Genomic DNA, 18,840 nt, shown 5'->3' with positions numbered 1-18,840 from the left:
AGTTCAGTGGGCAGAGTGGCCAAAACATATGTTTTGATTTATTAACAGCACACAGTAATTTATGAAACCCACCCACATTCATATCACGTTCTGCAAAATTCTGTCTGCAGAACGTGGGGCGCTGTGAGGGTGTGTGAGAGAGGATTCTGGGAGATTCTGGGAGATGTCCAGATGCCGCCTTCAGGTTTAGAGGATGCAAACTCTGCGGTACGAACCATCTGAACTTCTTTCTTTTTTTTATGTCTCTGGGAATTATTCAAATGAGATCCAACTTTAGCCCTGTCTCCGTGGCAGGTTGCTAAGCTACAGGCTGTGTCAGGAAGTGACAAGCGAACATAATTACGACCCTGGTTGACAGACAGCGACCACAGTGTTCATTAGACTTACTCAAGCATTAAGGCATCAAGTCTTTTTAAAGGACAAAAAAAAAGGAAACTCACACGACCCGACTAATTACCACATAATCATTTGGTGAATAAGTATTTAAACAATTAAGCAGCAAAGGAATCGTTTCTCACTTCCCCAGAGTCTGGATGGAGTGATGAGACAGATGAGTACTCCACCCTCTCTTAGTTTTAACATTCTTTCATTCTTTCATTCTTTCAGATTTAATATTTGAACTAATGCACAAATAATGTAAATTCATAAATTAATTGCTCCTCCATGACATTCATTTTCTCAGGTGCATCTTGCCTGAATTCTGGGCCTTGATGTTGTCCTCTATCGCTGCTAATGAGCGGCACTCCTCTGTCATTTTTTTTGTACACAGTATCAGGACCTGCTCTCTCTCTCTCGTTTCCTCTCTCTCTCTCTCTCATTCTCGCTGCTGCCGCTGCATTAGATGTTGATTGACAGTGATATTAGCACCTTTCCCTCACCGCCTCTCGTCGCCCCTCAATCAATCCATCCATCTCCTCCCTTGGCCTCAAGGGATGCTGGGAAAATCAAGCTATTTATAGCGACCTGAGGCGTGCATGTGCGTGCGGCTCTCCCTGCTCGTGCAGAAGGAAAAAGCACCCCGGTGCATACAGCATGATGAATCCTTCACCTGAGTCTGCTCTCTGCATTTTAAACCTTACGAATTATACATTTATCAGGGTCCATTTTAAATCATGCCAGGTTTTGACAAAAACAAGGACAGATTAAACCTCATACATAGTTCCCTTGTTCCCCAAAATTGGCTTGTCTGCAGTCTTTCTTGCAGATTCTCCCTCCATCCATTATCCTATCTCAGGGGAAGTTGGAACAAATCCCAGCTGACATTGGATGTAAGGCTGGGTACTTCCTGGACAGGTCAAAAGCCCAGCACAGGGCCAGCATACAACCATTCACACCTACAAGCAACCTGACCCCAATCTGCAGGTCTTAGGCGTGTGGGAGGAAGCTGTAGTCCCCAGAAAAAACCCACGCAAACATCGGGAGAACATGCAAACTCCTCAAAGAAAGACTCAGCCAGGATCGAACCAGAATCGAATTCTTCTTGCACCACCGCCTACGAAGCAGATACTTTTTCTAATGTAAACGAGGGCAACAAAGAGGTCCTGAGGTCATTCCAGATGTTAAAGATCAACCTGGAGGCCACAATATGTCAATTTATTTATATATTCTGTATTCATCCAGTTGTTGATGTTCCAGAAGAGTTTCAGCCGAAACAGCTCACACTTTTCTCAAGTTAAACACGCATCTCTGTGACTGGAGGAACAGACCACAGGCACGATTATAAAACAGGATTTTATAACCTGTGGTTTAATCCTAAACCTTTCAGAGTGTCCACGGTGGTTCACTTCCTAACGGACGGAACATTGCCATGGTTACTTACCCTACACACATCACTGGCTCCAGATCAGAATAATGAATCAAAACCTGTCAACAACTGACCAATCAGATCACTATATATCATTTCTACAGGATCCTGACAGGGACAAACTAGACTTGTAATGAAGAGCAGAAAGATATTTACATCGATAAGTGGAATTATTTTGGTGTGTTGATGACTTCACTTGTCCACTCTGGTCTTAAAACAGAACTGTGGAGCAGGTCACAGTAAATAAATACATCATAAATATTATAGCTTCATTTTAGATGAATTTTAGCTTCATTTTGATTCCTGACTGAATTCCAAGCAGCGTTGATGCTTTTACTTTCTTATTCTGTCACTGTGGATCAGAACAACCTGAGTAGAAATACAAAACTAAACCCTGTGATGCCTTATATGACAAAATTCTCATAACACAAATTTTAATATTCCCATTGATTGTAAAGAAACATTTCAGTCGGATTGATCTCCTCTCTGCTTTGGCAGCAGAAACAGTTTGACACAACTTCAACTGCATCACGTGTAAGAAACCTTTCCTGTCATTATGTACAATTGATCCTTTGCCATACTTTTATGATTGTGGGTTATTTCTAGCATTTCTTCTCTTTTCTATTTATGTGATCACACTGTTTACATTTCACTTTGTTAAATGTCACTTGCATGTCATTATAACTTAATTTCCCTGCAGGTATTCTCATGTATTGGGAATTAAGTAGTTTATTCATGGTTCTGCTTCTAATGAATGACTTTGCTTCTTCCACATGAACACGCTCGTAAAAAGGAGAACGATGACAACTGACAGCTAGTTTCTTAATGCAGGTAATCCAGGTCAGATAATGTTCGGTTCAGTGAAACCACATAATTAAAAATTCATTAGAACTTGTAATAAAAAACAAGGCTTTGCACAATTCGCATTCTCATTTCTCAACCCAGCTCCAGCGAGGACAAAGAGGTGAAACCACACGTGAGTTTTGAGTAAAGGATTCTAGTAAGATGAAAAAATAAACAGGAAAAAAACAATAAAAACAAAGTGAAACCTATTTGAAGTCATATGTGATGCATGAATAGCTGCGAGGCTGTTGCAAGGTGCAGGAAAAGAAACCAAACGCAGCCAAAACCAACCAGTGGCAGTCTCAGCTTTAAGTAGAGGAGCATGTGATGAGTCCAGGTGACGTTCATTTCCCTGATGATCTCACCTCACGCTGCCATTTTGGGTCCAGCGAGGAAATATTTTAGAGGAAAGACTTTCCCTCATCACATCTGTCTGAGATATCAGGGGGAAAACTAGACGATGCAAACAATGTTTACTACTTGCTGCTAACAGTTTAAAGCAAAGTAGTGTCTGATCATGCTCTGTTTCTTGAGATATTTTTTATGGTAAATAAGAACTAAAATAAACAGTGAGACACATGCTGGTAAGCAGGGGCATTGCAACAGTGTAACAATCATAATCATACAATTTATTTTCTATATCACTTATCTAAACAAGGTTACGGGTGTTTTACAAAATACATGGGAATGAAAATTGACATAAAAGAACGATAGCATATCAGAAAATATCAAAACAAAGACCATCCTTTAAAACCAGTTAAAAATCAGGTATTAAAAGGCTTTACTTTAAAGATATGTTTTATGATTTGAAAAAAAAAACGGTAAAGTGCTGGCAAATACACCCGACCCAAACCTATCCCAGGATTCTTTGCGCTTTGGTGAGGTAATAGCGCCAGAAGCGCTGAAAGGTCAGAGTATTAGGCTTCAACTCAACCGAACAACTTACAGTACACATGTTTTAAAAAAAAATAGACATCAGGATATTAAAACTGTCTCGTTGAGCCAACTGCAGCTCTGTTACTAGGTAACAGAAACAAGGGTGGGACGAGCTGGTGACACTAATCACGGAAAGCCTCTGCAGACGATACCGACTTATTTCGGACTCTTTCCTGGGAAGGGTAGACCGTGTCATTCAAAGGGAGGAACTCAGGAAAGCCTTGGGGTCCTGATGGCAGAAGCCAGGTCACACTTAGTTACCAGCCATGGCTTAGGAACTACTAGCAAGTGTTGGTTGGAAGGGAAATCAGTAAAGTAGGCAACTGCCCGGGGCTACGAATTGAGAGAGGCTGAATACGTTTGTCCACAGCAACGACAACTTTGTGAGAAACTCCTTAAATTTGTTAAGAATGTACAGGAGACTGCACAGCACCATGGTTGGAAACGTCCCAACAAGGCCACATGTCACCTTCTGCCAAAAGCTTGGGAATATGGGAGGTTTGGATGAAGACTAGAAGTTCTAGGATTCTTATTCCGAGGATGTTGGTATGTTTGGGGTTAGGTTTGGTTCAATGTCGGCCCCCCTGAGTCTGAGGAAGAGCCTTTTGCTCGAAATGCAAATAAATCCTTTGCCGGGAGCTTTTGTTGAACCATTAAAATATTATTTCTCTACTGGTTGTGTGGGCTGTTCCCCAAAGTCTCTTGAAACACTGCTGCTAGTTCGCTTTATAAAAGCTTAGTAACCATCATTAATGTTAATGAAGTTCTACAGTTCTCCACGAGTGGAGAAAATTCTTTCAGAGCTTTTCTCCCAGCAGACTCCAGAGGAAGATGGTTTTCACAAATATCTGAAGATCGATAAATTGATGAATGACGACCTTTTACATCAAGATGGAGAAACGTTATATTAAACAATATTACGCTCCCTGCTGATCCCTGTCATTCATTACATAAATAAATTTTTTAAAAAGCAGTGATTTAATTTCTGCTAAAATGGGATCCTTCCCTCACCGCTGTCAGATTTCAGACACGGATGTACAAACTTCCTCTGAGCTCTGATCTCAGCACCTGTCTGGCAGCCGAGCCACAATTACAGGCTTGATTTTGAGCGAGACCAAGTGTGAAGCCAGCCGAGGGAATTTGACACATAATGAGGCAAATTCATCAGCCAATTTTGTCCGCTCTCTAAGTTAATGCAGGTATTTAAAAAAAAGAAGAAATGTTTGGGCCAACACCTGACATCTTATCTAATATACAAGAGGAGGTTGATGGTGATTGATCGGACAGCAGGACACTGCGTGCACACTTGATTCCATCCGCCTATTACAACACTCACATAAGCTGTGTCTCAATTCAGGGGCTGCATCCTTAGAGGACGCGATCTTCCCGGCCAATGTAGATCGCCTCCTTTGTGGGCTGCGTAGATCGCGAAGGCCAAACCGAAATGAGACGATCTGGTCTACAGAGGCTTTGCGTGATCGGCGTCAGTCATGTCCATACTGCTGTTGCCTGGCGACAGAGCTGAAGTTGGATACGATGAGAATGTTTTCAAGCCCCTTGTACTCTTAGATGTTTGGTTGATGTCTTGTCACTTGCCGACGCAATTATCTCTGTTACCACCTGGCTCAAGGCTGGCAACAGAAAGGGAGGTCACACACAGATCGATCAATCAAAAGTAATTTATTTAACTCCACTCATACATCATATTAATTCACTAGTGAGGTGTGTAAGTATGAAGGACATCAGTTGTGTCAGAAGTGTGTGGATGAGTGAGTATATCGTGTGATGTGTGTTTGTTAGTGCAGCAAACCAAACAGAAAACCAGAAGAGCAGTCTTTTATGCTTTCTTGGAAGGCCCACCCAGATGGGCAGGTAGGTGGGTGTAGCTCCACCCACCAGCACAGAGCAAGGCACACAGGCAGGTAGAGTAAGAGGGTCGTCACACTCTTTAAAAAACGGTGTTGTAACAGAAGCGCAATGAATCCTGGGATATGTTGGGCCGGGAAGTTCCACCCGCTTGAGCCTTCGTTTCTCGCTTATAGAAAGACACATGGCCTTTGCTGTCTAGTCACACAACTGTGACGCAGTGGGTCTTTGAACGCAGCCTCTGAAAAACGCAGCCCCTGAATTGAGACACAGTTAGAGTCCGACTTTAATTCACACATTGATTCTGAAATGTCAGTGATGTGTTCAAGTCCATGCTAACAATCTGGAAAAAAGACAAATGAAGCGAGGAAGAAGCAGGGAGACTGTGATAATTGCGTTTCCAACAAGTGGACAAAAACATTAACCTCACACCATGAGTATGCAAAGTGATTTTTATATGTTAAATTCTGCAATACATGGAAACTCCCCTCACCCTGGGAATGCAAAGACAGTGATGCACCCATTTACTTATTGAGTACGTAAACTGTTGAAGAGTTGCATAGCTATTAAGAAAAAAAAAATCTCAGACTACACCTGCTTTATATTTCAAAAAGGGTCCATATTTTTTGATGCCATATCAGTTTTACAATTATATTTTCACAATTGTAAACTGCATTTTACATTTTCAACTTTGAAAAAGCTTTGATAATGTTTTTGTGTATTTCGGGGGTTCAGTATGTTGTTATGCTATATCAAGGAAAAAAGATAATTGGGTTAAACCCTTGCAATAAATACAAAGATTGTAGGAGTCATTTCAACCATAGCTAAACTCCTGATTTCCTACATTTCCCAAAATACCTTTAGACAAGGCCCGAAGCATAGCAGTATTGGTGCCATACAGTGATGGTGGTAAGTAATTCACACTCACACTGTATTGTTTCATTTCTTTGTTGACATCCTCCATGCTGTTCCTCAGATAACTGACATTTGGAAACAAACCGTATATTGTTGAAGCTCCAGCGTCGATGGCGACAGCTCGTCATCGCACAGCGAACGACACATCCTCACGTATTTGTTATCGAGCCAGAAACACATGCAGAGAGTGAGTGGGAGGAATACCACTAATTAAAGGCCTAATCATACACGAGGCAGGCGGAGTCGTAGGCAGTTACCATGTAAACAGCAGCTCACATGGACACACGTGTTTTACTGAGTTTTAAGTGAAGGTGTTCATTATACAGTGAGATGGAAGAAGTTTCCACAGGGAAGTTTATCTGAGAGTTTAAAGGTTGGTGAAAGTGAGGCGGCGACATGGTGATAGTTGTGGTCACGAGTACGTTCACGTGACTGCAGCTGATGGCGAAAATGAGTACCTCCACTGTCCTTTACACGTTCTCCTACCAAGAGTGAGACAGAAAGCCTGATTTGAGACTCATGTCTGCGTTTAAAAGTGAAATGTTTAGAGATCTAACTATCTCTCAATAAGTAACCTATGATCTCTGTAAGCAACAGGAAGACGATCGGCTCTATCACTGGTGAGTGACACACAGACAAAATCTCAGACAAAAACAAGCTGAATTGTGACTTTTGAAAATCAAGAGATCTCAGCAGCTGCCAAACAACTTGCTGAGTTATTGTGGTGTTGATGAAAGAAACAGCAGATTCTACAGAGCTGCTGTATTTCTGCGAGACGGGGCTCTGACAGTTTTACTGATTCGCTCTTTAAACAGGTGACAGTTAATTTCAGACATAAAAACTGAGAATGAAATATTTTCCTCTTTCATATTTCAGGAAACAGTTGCCACCTCCGTGGGCAGATTCAGATTGAGAGAAAGACTAGTCAGTGACCTTTGACATAACCAAATAATTTGCAGAAGCATTTAGTGGCCGACTCAAGGCCAGTGCTTCTGTATCCGTGTATTTTGTACATTTATCTTGTCTGAGGGAGCCAATCAGATCCATCAGTCCAAATAAGGTGAGAATGGAAGAAAAAATACAGTGGTGCAAAATGTCCAGCAATTGTTGTGTTTAATATGAATAATATTTGAAAAATCCATAGTTTGATACAGAAATAGTCATCTATTATATATATATATATTATCAGACAATCAGTACTTCAGCCATGCTTTCTCTGATTAATCACCATTTCAAAAAAGTACAAGACAAATAGTTTTTTTCTCATACTTGTGCAAAGGAAATACACTAAAAAGCAATAGAAACACTGACACAAAATAGATAAACGATCAACTCCTTTAAACAATTCATTTTTCTGAAGAAGGCATCGCACAATTCCGAGAAAAATTGGTGAAAGATTTAAGGCAATTTTGTACAGGTCATTTTCATACAGTTTTACATTTCAAAACACACAGTTTTTAACAAAAGGAACTGGTGCATCCTTTGTAAAACTGCCCATGCAAACATAGTGCACGTTGTTAAGAAGATATGACGAGCATACAATATGTTATTTGGATAGCTTTAGTAAACAAAGATCTGATGTGTAACTTCACATGGTCTATTAAAACTCTCTTATAAAGCACATACACACACACACACACACACACAATCGCACACAAGCATATGCGTCCAAATTATACTTGTATCTAAAAAAACAGACACACACATACACACACTCTCTTCTTCATGGGCTTAGTAAGCTTAGTGAATTGTTGCACAACAAAATGTGTATAAAACGTTTTAAAAAAAAGTTAATTACGTATAATTGTCGACACTAAGCAGACCACCACAAACATACACTTATTACTACAGTAGTAATTTGTGTCCGTGTGTATATTTGGCTGCAAATAAGGCCAATACAATCTTTATTTGATACGCAACTGAATAAATGTTGATACTGAAAAATGTCAAAAATGTACAATATCTCAAATTTTACAGCATTCGATATGTTTTCATTTTGAACCCATATTTAAATGAACCTTCTTTAAAGGTGTGCAATTGTCTTATTTTTGCAATTTTCAGTAATTGGTTTTAGTCCCTCGGATCATATGAATGATATGATTGACTGGTTGCCATTGGTAAGCCTTGGTTTAAAATTTTCATTTGAAATTTTGCTGTTTGAATTTCTCCAATCCAATTTCAGCAGCTTGATTCGACTCAATTTACACCAATAGAATTTAAGTCACTTGAATAAACGTATTTGAATATATCTCATTTGTGAACACCAGAAATAATAAAAACATATAAACTTTAAATTACCTATAAGAGGGTAATCCAAAACATATAAATGTACATACTTTGGAAAATATGTAATTTCTGTTCTACAAAATCAGTGGGATCAAAATTTCAATCTTAAGTATTGCATAATGATTTTATAGTTAAGTATTCAGTTGGGAATGAAATTCAAGAACTTATGGCTTTTTTTCTGCTCTCATACTGTGTCCTGTCCTTGTCAACAAGCCTTGTGCAGGGATTTAGTGAACTGAGAATGTAATAAAAGCCGAAGTATTAAGTAAGTGTTCACTGAAGAACATGTAGCTAGAAATAGGAGGTAGATTGCCGTTCAAATAGCTCGGCAGGATTTTAAATTTAGGCTGTTTGTGAGTCCTGGGATTGAATCTGTGCAGCCAATTATCATGTCACGAAGAAAAAAAGCTTTGATAGTCTGATGTGATCATTAGCTTTACCTAGATATTGCTACGTCTGACATTACTTTATCAGTTTGCTGACTAATGGCTGGAGCTACAAAAGTTGTAAGAAGTTAAGAAAGGAAGATGGAGATGAAAAGCAGATTTAAGATTTACATAATGTATCATCAGTTTCACGTTTCTTGTGTACCATGGAAAATAAAGTAAAAACTTTGCGTCAGCTGTTGTGATGTGTGATTAATAAACCTTGAGAACAATAATTTCACAGGTGCATTTTTGACTGTAGGACACAACATAGATGCATGTGACCCTTGAAAAAAATGCGTATAAGTTCTATACGCAGATTATTGTTTTCCACCCAAAAATCTGGGAAATCTTGTCTGTGGATAATGAATATGATAAAAATTAGACACGTTAAGACGTTGGTGCAGCTCGTCTTCTATAAGACGTCTGGGTTAGTTAGTGGATGATGTAGTTGTCAAAAACGTTTTCAGTAATACATACAAAATAAAATTTAGCATTACATTTTATTTTGTATATTATAATATCATAATTTCTAATTTGAAATTTTGATTTAATAGCACTAAAATTAGTTGTTTATGTATTACACAGTGTATGTATTACAAATTCATTAATCAACAGTGTTTGATGAGCTGTTACTTGTCTTTAAGGTGTAAAATATCACCTGCAAAGAATTTAGTTCACTTTTCAAAATGCTTATCAAATAAGTTTTGATAACATGAAGTGAGTGTACGTAGTAAAATACTATTTTGCAATGCTACCGTCACTTGCTGCACTGTAATTCACATATTAATGATAAAATGTTCCTTCATTACTACTTTTTGTTAAGACTTCTCATGTTGTTTTAAGATAAATATTCCATTCATTCATACACACATTCACGATCACTCATCACTTCAGCACACTTATGTTATAATCTCATTCTTCATTTGACGCCATACAGAAAAACGATCACTCGTTAAATTATAAACTTGTGGGACGTTGTCGGTGACATTACACAAATCATCCTTTTACATATGATTGGCACGTATAAGTACACCTCATAAAAACAAACATGTAAAAAAGCTATATCAAAGGTGCAATTAAAAAATACACATCCCAAAAAATGGCACAAAAAAGCAAACATAGGGAAAGTGTGTTTTTCTTTGCATTTTTGACCACTGGGCTCTTTTTGCTCAAACAGTTTCCCATTTGAGAGCAGCTGCTGTCGTTTTAAACACGGGGCAGGGATGTGGGTGTTAAGACGACGTGATGAGACGAAACCCCTGGGGCATGTGGGCATCCTATTGCCAAGGCAGTTTGAACGACAGAGACAGAGACAGAGACAGAAAAAGAGTTGCGGTGTTCCCATTCAACAATCAATATATGCTACATAAAATACCCTCATCACAGGGTCATCACATCTCTGGGAAACTGGGATTGATAAATATCTTTACCTGTAATCAATCAATCAAAAAATAAATATGGTTTATGTATCATCTCCTCTCAAACTGTTGCATGGGAATACAGCAAGTAAAAGTGACAAAGGCATAAAAGAAAGGAAAGAAAGATTGAGAGACAGATAGACAGGAAGAAGATAAGTAACATGGCGACAGACAGACAGACAGACAGGCCTGAGAGCAGTGCAGACAGACAGGGTGAAGTGACAAACTGAGAGACAGACACTCACCCTCCCCACAGACGTACAGACAGTCGGACAGATGGGTAGAAGAAGAGGTAGTGCAGGGTCACTAAATGCATGCACTTGACTGAGGCTACACCCATGCAAAAGGTTAATACAAACACGAGAATACAGTACAGTACGGTACAGCACGGTACGGTACGGTACAGAAGGGCTACCAGGACCTGCACTGCTGCTACCTGACACACACGCCAGGAGAGAGAGAGAGAGAGAGAGAGAGAGAGAGAGAGAGAGAGAGAGAGAGAGAGAGAGAGAGAGAGAGAGAGAATTACATTGGAGAGTATTAGAGAGAATAGCAAGCTTCGTACTGAAACAATGTGAATATAAAAGTATCAACAGTAAAAATCCTTGTCTGCATTTACTGTAAACAGTGAGTTATCTGAGAGAGAGAGAGAGAGAGAGAGAGAGAGAGAGAGAGAGAGAGAGAGAGAGAGAGAGAGATGTCCAGTTATTTACAGGATCAGTTAAGATCAAGTGATTCCTTTGTTTTGTCTGGAGACATTCTCTCTACAGTGTTTCTAAAGGCCGCTCCTTCATTCCCTTTCTTCCTCGCTTCCTCACTTCACCAGGTGGATCCAGGCAGACGGAAATTGATTCCCTCCTTGAATCCAAACTTTACAAACTCCCAAAGCCTGACCAAATTTCCCAGTCAAGAAAAAAAGTAAAAAATCCAGACAATAACAGGAATGCTTGACAGTGGTGGAAGTAAACAGACTCTCATTGGCTTTTCCTGTACTCAAAAGCATCACTCTCTTGGCTCGATATGCAGCTTCCCGAACACATGAAAGATCAGCGTGACCCACGACGTCAAGGCATGGAGAGCGGCTTTAAGGAAATGGAAGTATATCGAGCGTTAAGTCAGTTAAGTTAAACCCCTGGCTCCAAAAAAACAAACTTCTCCACCCTCAAATCTGGGTTTGGAGTGGTTGGCCCGGCGGTGTATAGGGAGGTGGTGCCGGTGACGGCTTGATCCCACGGGTCCTCATGTAGGAGAGGAACTGGTCGGGGATCTCGGCCAAGACGTCTTTGGCGAGCCGGGCCATGCTCAGGATGTGGTTCCCCGTCCGGTCGATGTAGTCCCTGAACGGGACAAACTGATGAGGGAGGAGAGGGAAGAAAAGAAGAGATTTTGAAAAGAAGAGATGGGAGGGTTTGGATGGGGAGACAGGGATCAGGAAATTTCTCTTAAGCCTTTGAATTTATTCGAATGTAAGCCGCTACTGTTAACATGTCCAGGTAAAGGGACACATCCCAACTACATTTCATTACATTTAACTCTAATCACAACGAGCACTTTGCATTATTTTCTTATTTCTTTTCTTTATTTATGGAAATTGGTCCTGGTAGTTGAGTGCGCTCTAATGTTAGCAGCTCTTAGTTGATTGAAGTTTACTCTCCAGCATCCATCAACTTAATCCTTCTGACCCCTTTTACAGAGTCGTCATTATTAAATGAGGTGGAAACAGTAAGAAGTCAGCTGGAGTTTACCTTTTTCGACCAACTAATTTAGCATTATCTTGATCATCCTTCAGAAGCTGCATATGAGGATCGATAGCAGCTAGGCCGTCCCATTTCAAATGCTTTTGGAAGTACAAGTGGAAGATGTGCTTATGAACTGCAAGATGAGTTTTGTAAAAAAAAATGTATATGTATTGAAAAAACTCCAATCCAGACCAGAAATTGGCGCTGCTACAGAGAAGACAGTCACAGCTAATTAAGACACTGCAGGTTTTCCATTTTTGCTGAAATGAAACTCCACTGTCAGGGACAAAGGAGGGGGTGAACATTAGGAGCAAACCTGGTTACTGAACAGCAAAAGTAGACACAAGGATTGTGCAAATTATTGAAATCAGGTTTTAGTGAGGATATTAGGGATTCAAATCTCATGATGCTATTTAGGGTGAAATTGACCAGTTTCAGCTTTGAGACAGAGAGAGGAGATAGGCACAGAGCCAGCAAAATACAGATTTCAGACACTTCTGCATTGGCTACACTTCTCAGACCTGGAGTCTAAGTCCACATTTATTAACTACAGTCTATGGGCAAGACTACTGGCTTGTTTATAACTTGTCCACAGATCTCAGCAATAAAACTGGAATATTCAATATTAATACTACTGATAAACTATGAACATCCGGCTTAAGTTGAAATAAAGATTGAATATTTCTGACTGCATTAGATGTACAGTATGTGTATCTGTCTTTGCTGGCACAACATACTGGTGTGAATGCACTATACTCCCTTAGAGGTCAAATGTTCCATTATATAATGAGCTACAAACCATTTTCCAGGGTCACTTCACCACAAAACAGGCACTCACGTTGACTTCCAGGCTCACGTTTTAGTTTTATTTATATCGTTTTTCAATGTTTTGCTGAAGAACCCATGGACACATGTTGTTCTTGACTTCTTTATCTAACAGGTCACAGTGTTGCAACTCATTATTTACATCTAAAGACTGTGCTGCCTCCTTCGCAACCTTAATCCTGCTGTGATTTAATAAATGCTCACATATTTCAAACCCTTTTTCATGTCACAGACCGTCACTGGTTATATGCTCTTACATTGCTGAATTATATAGAGACAGATCTGAGGATGTCTCCTTTTCATTTACTTAATGAGCCGTTGTCACCTACAGTGACAGGATCATACAAGGGGCCAATTTGTGCTGGAAAACCTTGCAGCGAAATGTAAACCTCGCCAATGTCACTCTGGGTTATTAGCCTGCTGATAATGAGAGCCTGTGGGTAGAGCTGGTGTAATGTTCCACCAGCTTTACACCATCTCCAGGTCAGCATAGAGAGCCAGTGTATGTGTGTGTTCTTCAGCTTGTTAAAAAGCCAACTAACTAGTGTGGCTCCCTCGCCCACGTGGGTTCAGGTAGCAAAATATGACAGTGGCGGTATAAAGGTCACAGAGCAGAAAACCTGACTTTGACGTGTCAAAGCTGAGCAAAGGATCACTGAATTTTTGTTGGTTTTAGTTTTTATCGCTGTCTTGATGCAAGGGAATTATATAAATATGCAAAAAATAAAAAGGGATGAATGTATGGTTGAGCACAAATTAAGACAAGAAGTGACATTTTACGACTGACTGCTGATGACACGCTTCACTCTAGGCTTTTTAAGATAAACATTTGCCTGAGGGTCAGAGCTCAGGGTGTGTGTTCATCCACTTCAATGAGAAAGTGAAAAACAGAGAATCAGAGATTTGGCAGGCTTCACAGCAAGAGGGGAGCAAATCATTATATGTGTGTGTGTGTGTGTGTGTGTGTGTGTGTGTGTGTGTGTGTGTGTGTGTGTGTGTGTGTGTGTGTGTGTGTGTGTGTGTGTGTGTGTGTGTGTGTGTGTGTGTGTGTGTGTGTGTAATAATTTCTCTCATCTGACACTCTGAATAATTTCAGAGCCCCTGGTTCCCTGGGTATGTTTTGTTAACTACCACAAAGGCAAACACTGGGACAAGTATAAACATTACACAGAAAAAGGGAGAAAGACAGGGTTAATAAAGGCCCAGCCACTAATATTTGCCTCGGTTTGACCCAGTGATGTTTGAAATAATAAAAATCTGAAAAATGATGGTCAAGAATCTCCCTTATCATGTTCGATTTTGATATCTATCAAAACAAACAGATTAAATAAAAGAGAGTTGTAAAAAAAAGCAGTCGGTGATAGTTTGAGTGAAAGAAAGAAAGACGTGTGTACCTGAACGATGTCTCTCTCAGCATATCGTCCTCTGGATGAAATTCTGACTTCATCTCCGTCCAACTCAATCATGGCTAAGGAAAATAAAAGTGTACATTATTGATTAAAAGACCCACAGATCACAGACATAAACCAGCAAGATATCAATTAACCACAAAATGTAACCAGTCACTAGAGATCAATAAGAGAGTTGGGCTGAATGGATTTTCATGGTCAGATCCCGTGTAGAAGCAGTTTGATTTCATGTGAACTGACCGAACCAAAATTTGTCATTATGAAAGATCCTGGTAAATTTTTAAAAGTTGCCGAAGATCAGCAGCCATTCCTGACAGCATCATGCTGCTACATCCAACTTTTTTGCATTTGTAAAAAAAAGAAAATTGAAAATGTGATTAACTTAATATTATGTTAGAACAACTAGTATTTGACAAGCCGTGTGCAATTTACTGCCGAGCTGACGCCTATAATAGGTGAAGAGGCGGGAAGATGGTCATAAAAGTGAATTTTTCTGGGCTGACGGCAAGAGGAGACATGGCAAGAAAACTATAACTTCCCCATATGACAACATTGCAGATTTGAAGCAGACAAATTGGAACGGTTGTACTGATTGTGTTGCCGCTTTCCTCTCTTTTAATATAGTATTTATTGCCTGTTGGTAAACCATCTTAGAGGTGCATTACTGCCACCTAGTAGACTGGAGTTGCTACACTCTCATTCATGGACACTCTCAGTTTCGTTATAATCGACTCAAGAGGATCTGCTGAATCCAGTGCGACACATAGTGATACAATTCTGTATAGGCTCTGGTACGATGTTTGACATAACATCAAACCGGATTTAAAAAATGTTACTCAATTTTTTTTCCCAACAATTCAATTATTAATAACAAATTCAAATGTTCTTGGTAACCTACCATCAAATTCCGCAGGTCCGACCCCCACAATGATGATTGACATTGGCAGACATGCTGCCTGCAGGAGAGGAGAGGAGGAGAAATAAATATGAGACATTTAAAAAGTCTGAAAACAATATTTTACTTTTGTACCTACGTGGGCCATTAATACAGCTGAGCTACAAATGAGCTACCTGTCATATATGGGCTAGCCTTTGTCATCATCCGTGGTAGATGAGCCCCTCAGAGATCATGTCATATTTAAGCCTTGCCAACATTTATATGACATACAGTATGTGTAAGCATATGTGTGAATCTTTGATGTGTGTGTTCTCTACAGCACCTCCCGGAGCGCTGCGTGGGTCGAAACATCGCAGTGAATAATATTAGAGACGAGAGAGAATCAACAACCCGCGCTTCTCTCACTGACAGCTTACAAATGACATGTGTTTGTGTTCTGTGTGTGTGTAGGTGTCAGGAGTGTGTGTATTAGAAAGGGAGGGCCAGCAGTGTAATGTGTGTATTTGAGTAATGTGTTGACCTCAGGCAGTAGAGCAATGGATGATCTTATCAACAGATCTCAGTTAGTTTTCGCTCCCCTCCGTACGGGTCCTCTTTACGTCTCTGCTGCCCTTTGCTCTCTTTTTGTTTTTCCCTGTGCGCTCATATCTGCCGACTCCTTTTCTCCGCTCCTCCCAGCCTCCTCTTTAAAGGCCTGAGATGGATCAGTGCTCTCACAAAAATGGCTGATGTTGCCTGTTCATTTTGTTTGCATTCTACACAGCACACCGGCTTCCCCCTGGAGCCCGCAGTGACTTGACAGTGATGGAGAGGACAGACGAAGGGCGAAGAGCATGTTGTCAAATGTAAGGACGGCAAAGAAAACACTTTTAGAACAGTAGTAAAGGCTCCCCAGTACAAAAAGACAATATAAAAGATTAATTTCTAATTTTAATTGACTCCCCATTATGATTATGTACACTTTGAGATTTTTTGGGATATAAGGCCAAATATATGAGCTTTTTCTTTATTGTCAAATACATTTATAAGCTTACAGTTATGACCAATCAGGCTAATTAGGAACTAATACCACAGCCGTTTTCCATCTTTCATTCAAATACAGATTGATCGCTTGACTTAACACTATGAAACACGACATACTGTTGCATAGTTATGGCATTATTTGCAAGTGTATCCCATGGTAAATTCTTTCATTTAGTTTTATAAATATCCCTATTCTTTAACGTTTTTGCCCACTTTTCACACCATTCAAACAGAATGATAAGCAGCTGCTTGAACATATGTTTATACAACTGACTGACATAAAAATCTGAAATAACAAAAATAACAAAATACCTTCCCCGTCATCCACCCACAGTTATCTATACAAGCTGTCTTTCAGATACAACTGTCATACACTTGTGATTTGGGCACGGTGGCTTTCCCGTTTATTTTTTTGTTTGCGGCGCAGTGACTCTGTGCAGTCTTCCCCTAAACGACAGGAGTCACACCTGAGAAAAATACAACCACACTGCCGGAAAAGGGCAAAGAAGAAGAAGAAAAAAACCGTTTGGGCATCAGGTTGTTCCTTCCAGGAGCTTTGATTAACCTTAGTTTCAGTTTGCAGAATGCCTCGTCTTAACCAACAGTAGATCTTTGCATCTCCTTCATTATTTAGGGGTCATATACACCTCTTTAGACCTGCACGACCAATGTGTGTTTAAGGACAGGAGCAGTGATCATAAACCAAGCTTTAGGGTGGATGTTCAGGTGTTGACACCAACAAGATATGCCTTACGTTAACAATAGACTCTTTGGTCTGGGCCATGTCTGAGATGACGCCATCAGTGATGATGAGGAGCACAAAGTACTGGGAGCCATCTTTCACTGAAGCTGCATACCTGTGTACAAAAAAAGACACCTTTGTAGTTATTTCTGTGCAACCATCATGTATGTGGTTTACAATGATGATTCATTCCTTAATCAAAGAAAGCATCTATCTGTGTGGTTTTAATTTAAGCTAAATACATAACTAAATACATCATTTAAAACATCATTTAAATTTGATATATTATTGATATAATTTGAATAAATCACTCAGCTCCTACTCGAAGAAAGACAAATCTTAATGTGTCAAGTGTTTCTACCTGTCTGTCAATTCGACAGATGCTCAGCTTACTGTGGTTTTCATTTTCTGATGTTGAGTGTGACCTTTCGCTCTCATGTGAGTCATGATCCGACCTACTGATATTTACACACTGAGATCATTTCATTGGTTCAGTTTCTGTTACGTCACCTTTCTGCACTGGGAGGTTAGATCTATGTGCATGTGCATTCATGTGAAAACGGAGGACTTAGGAGTCTACCACTGTGGATGATGACAGCATCACAGATGGAGAAAGATGGAGATATAGGGCAACAACTTAAAAGTAGAAGTGAGAGAGCAAGGGAGTAGTAAAGTTAATAGTAACTTGGGTGCATGTCGGAGTGAAGCAACACACTGAAGAGGAAAAGGGTCATTTTTTAAATATGAGGTGGAAGTTGGATGTAGAGATGTACACATGTAAAATGCACTGCAGTGGTTTTTACGTGCGCGAATTTTGAATTTAAATTTCACATCAGAAGAAGATACATCATGCTGTTTGGTGAGTCTTAGAGGTCTTTTTGATGAAACTAGTTGTTTTCCCCTGCTTGTAAATTAAACTGAGCAAAGCAAAACTGGCCTCCAGCTCCAGCCATTTACATAAAGACATGGGAGTGATGTAATATCAAGATTTTGATGTAATTGTAAGTCTAAGAAATCAGTGATAAGTTTGTGCAGCAAAAGCAAAAACATGAGGTCATGCAGTTGGGGAAAGAGGAAAGGGGCGTTCAGGTGACAGTACAGGCTGTGTAAAAGATAATTTGCTGCCTCTGTGCTCATGCTGGTTCCACCATTTTCCTTCACTTTCCTCTTCTTTTATAACTATGCAATTAAGATTTCACTAAATTCTGTACTAAATGTGTGAAGTAACCCAATGAGAGACTTCACTTCAGCACATCTCTTTAATTACACACTTGCATGAATAGTTTCTAATTTCTTTCTCTCTCTGTTTCTTATTTTTGCGAACTTTGACGAGATCCTGTGTCTGCCTGGCTTTCCTGCAGCATGAATTATGTTCCCCCCCGAAACCCAGACACAAACAAACACGCAATCAGCTGCCGGGTACTTTCTCTGTTTGCATCCTGAGCTTTTCTCCCCCCCCCCTTCCTCTCGCTCTTGTTAGCTACCTGGCAACACCCGCTGCACTGAGCTTATTAGGGAAAATCTGAGAATACATGTTGAGTGTCAGGCGCAGAGTGAAATGTACTCTGTGTTCTTTCACACTTCTGAAGCTCATTATATAAGCAGTGATAGCAAATATTCAAGTGTAAAACTTTGTGCATGTAGTAAAAGGAAAATGAAATGTTAAAAACAAGAAAAGTAAATGTAGACAAGTGCTGACAGGAAATTT

The 18,840-nt window shown here is 39.9% G+C and overlaps 1 protein-coding gene across 1 annotated transcript in view; it reads right to left on the bottom strand.

Annotated features, from left to right (window-relative positions):
- Positions 1-7,455: 7,455 nt before the first annotated feature.
- The window catches only part of LOC118101622 (copine-8), a 76,202-nt gene continuing 64,817 nt past the window's right edge, over positions 7,456-18,840 (bottom strand). Inside the window, exons 17-20 of the mRNA XM_035147536.2 lie at positions 17,145-17,247; positions 15,368-15,425; positions 14,455-14,528; positions 7,456-11,847 (exon numbers count right to left, since the gene is read on the bottom strand). Coding sequence (XP_035003427.1) covers positions 11,659-11,847; positions 14,455-14,528; positions 15,368-15,425; positions 17,145-17,247 — 424 coding nt within the window. The 3' untranslated portion in view covers positions 7,456-11,658. The remainder of the gene's footprint in view (positions 11,848-14,454; positions 14,529-15,367; positions 15,426-17,144; positions 17,248-18,840) is intronic.

This window comes from Hippoglossus stenolepis, chromosome 22 (genome assembly GCF_022539355.2).
Source record: "Hippoglossus stenolepis isolate QCI-W04-F060 chromosome 22, HSTE1.2, whole genome shotgun sequence".
Classification (NCBI taxonomy): Eukaryota; Metazoa; Chordata; class Actinopteri; order Pleuronectiformes; family Pleuronectidae; genus Hippoglossus; species Hippoglossus stenolepis.
The sequence above is the reverse complement of the archived record's forward strand: the minus strand, read 5'-3'. Positions and strand labels throughout refer to the sequence as shown.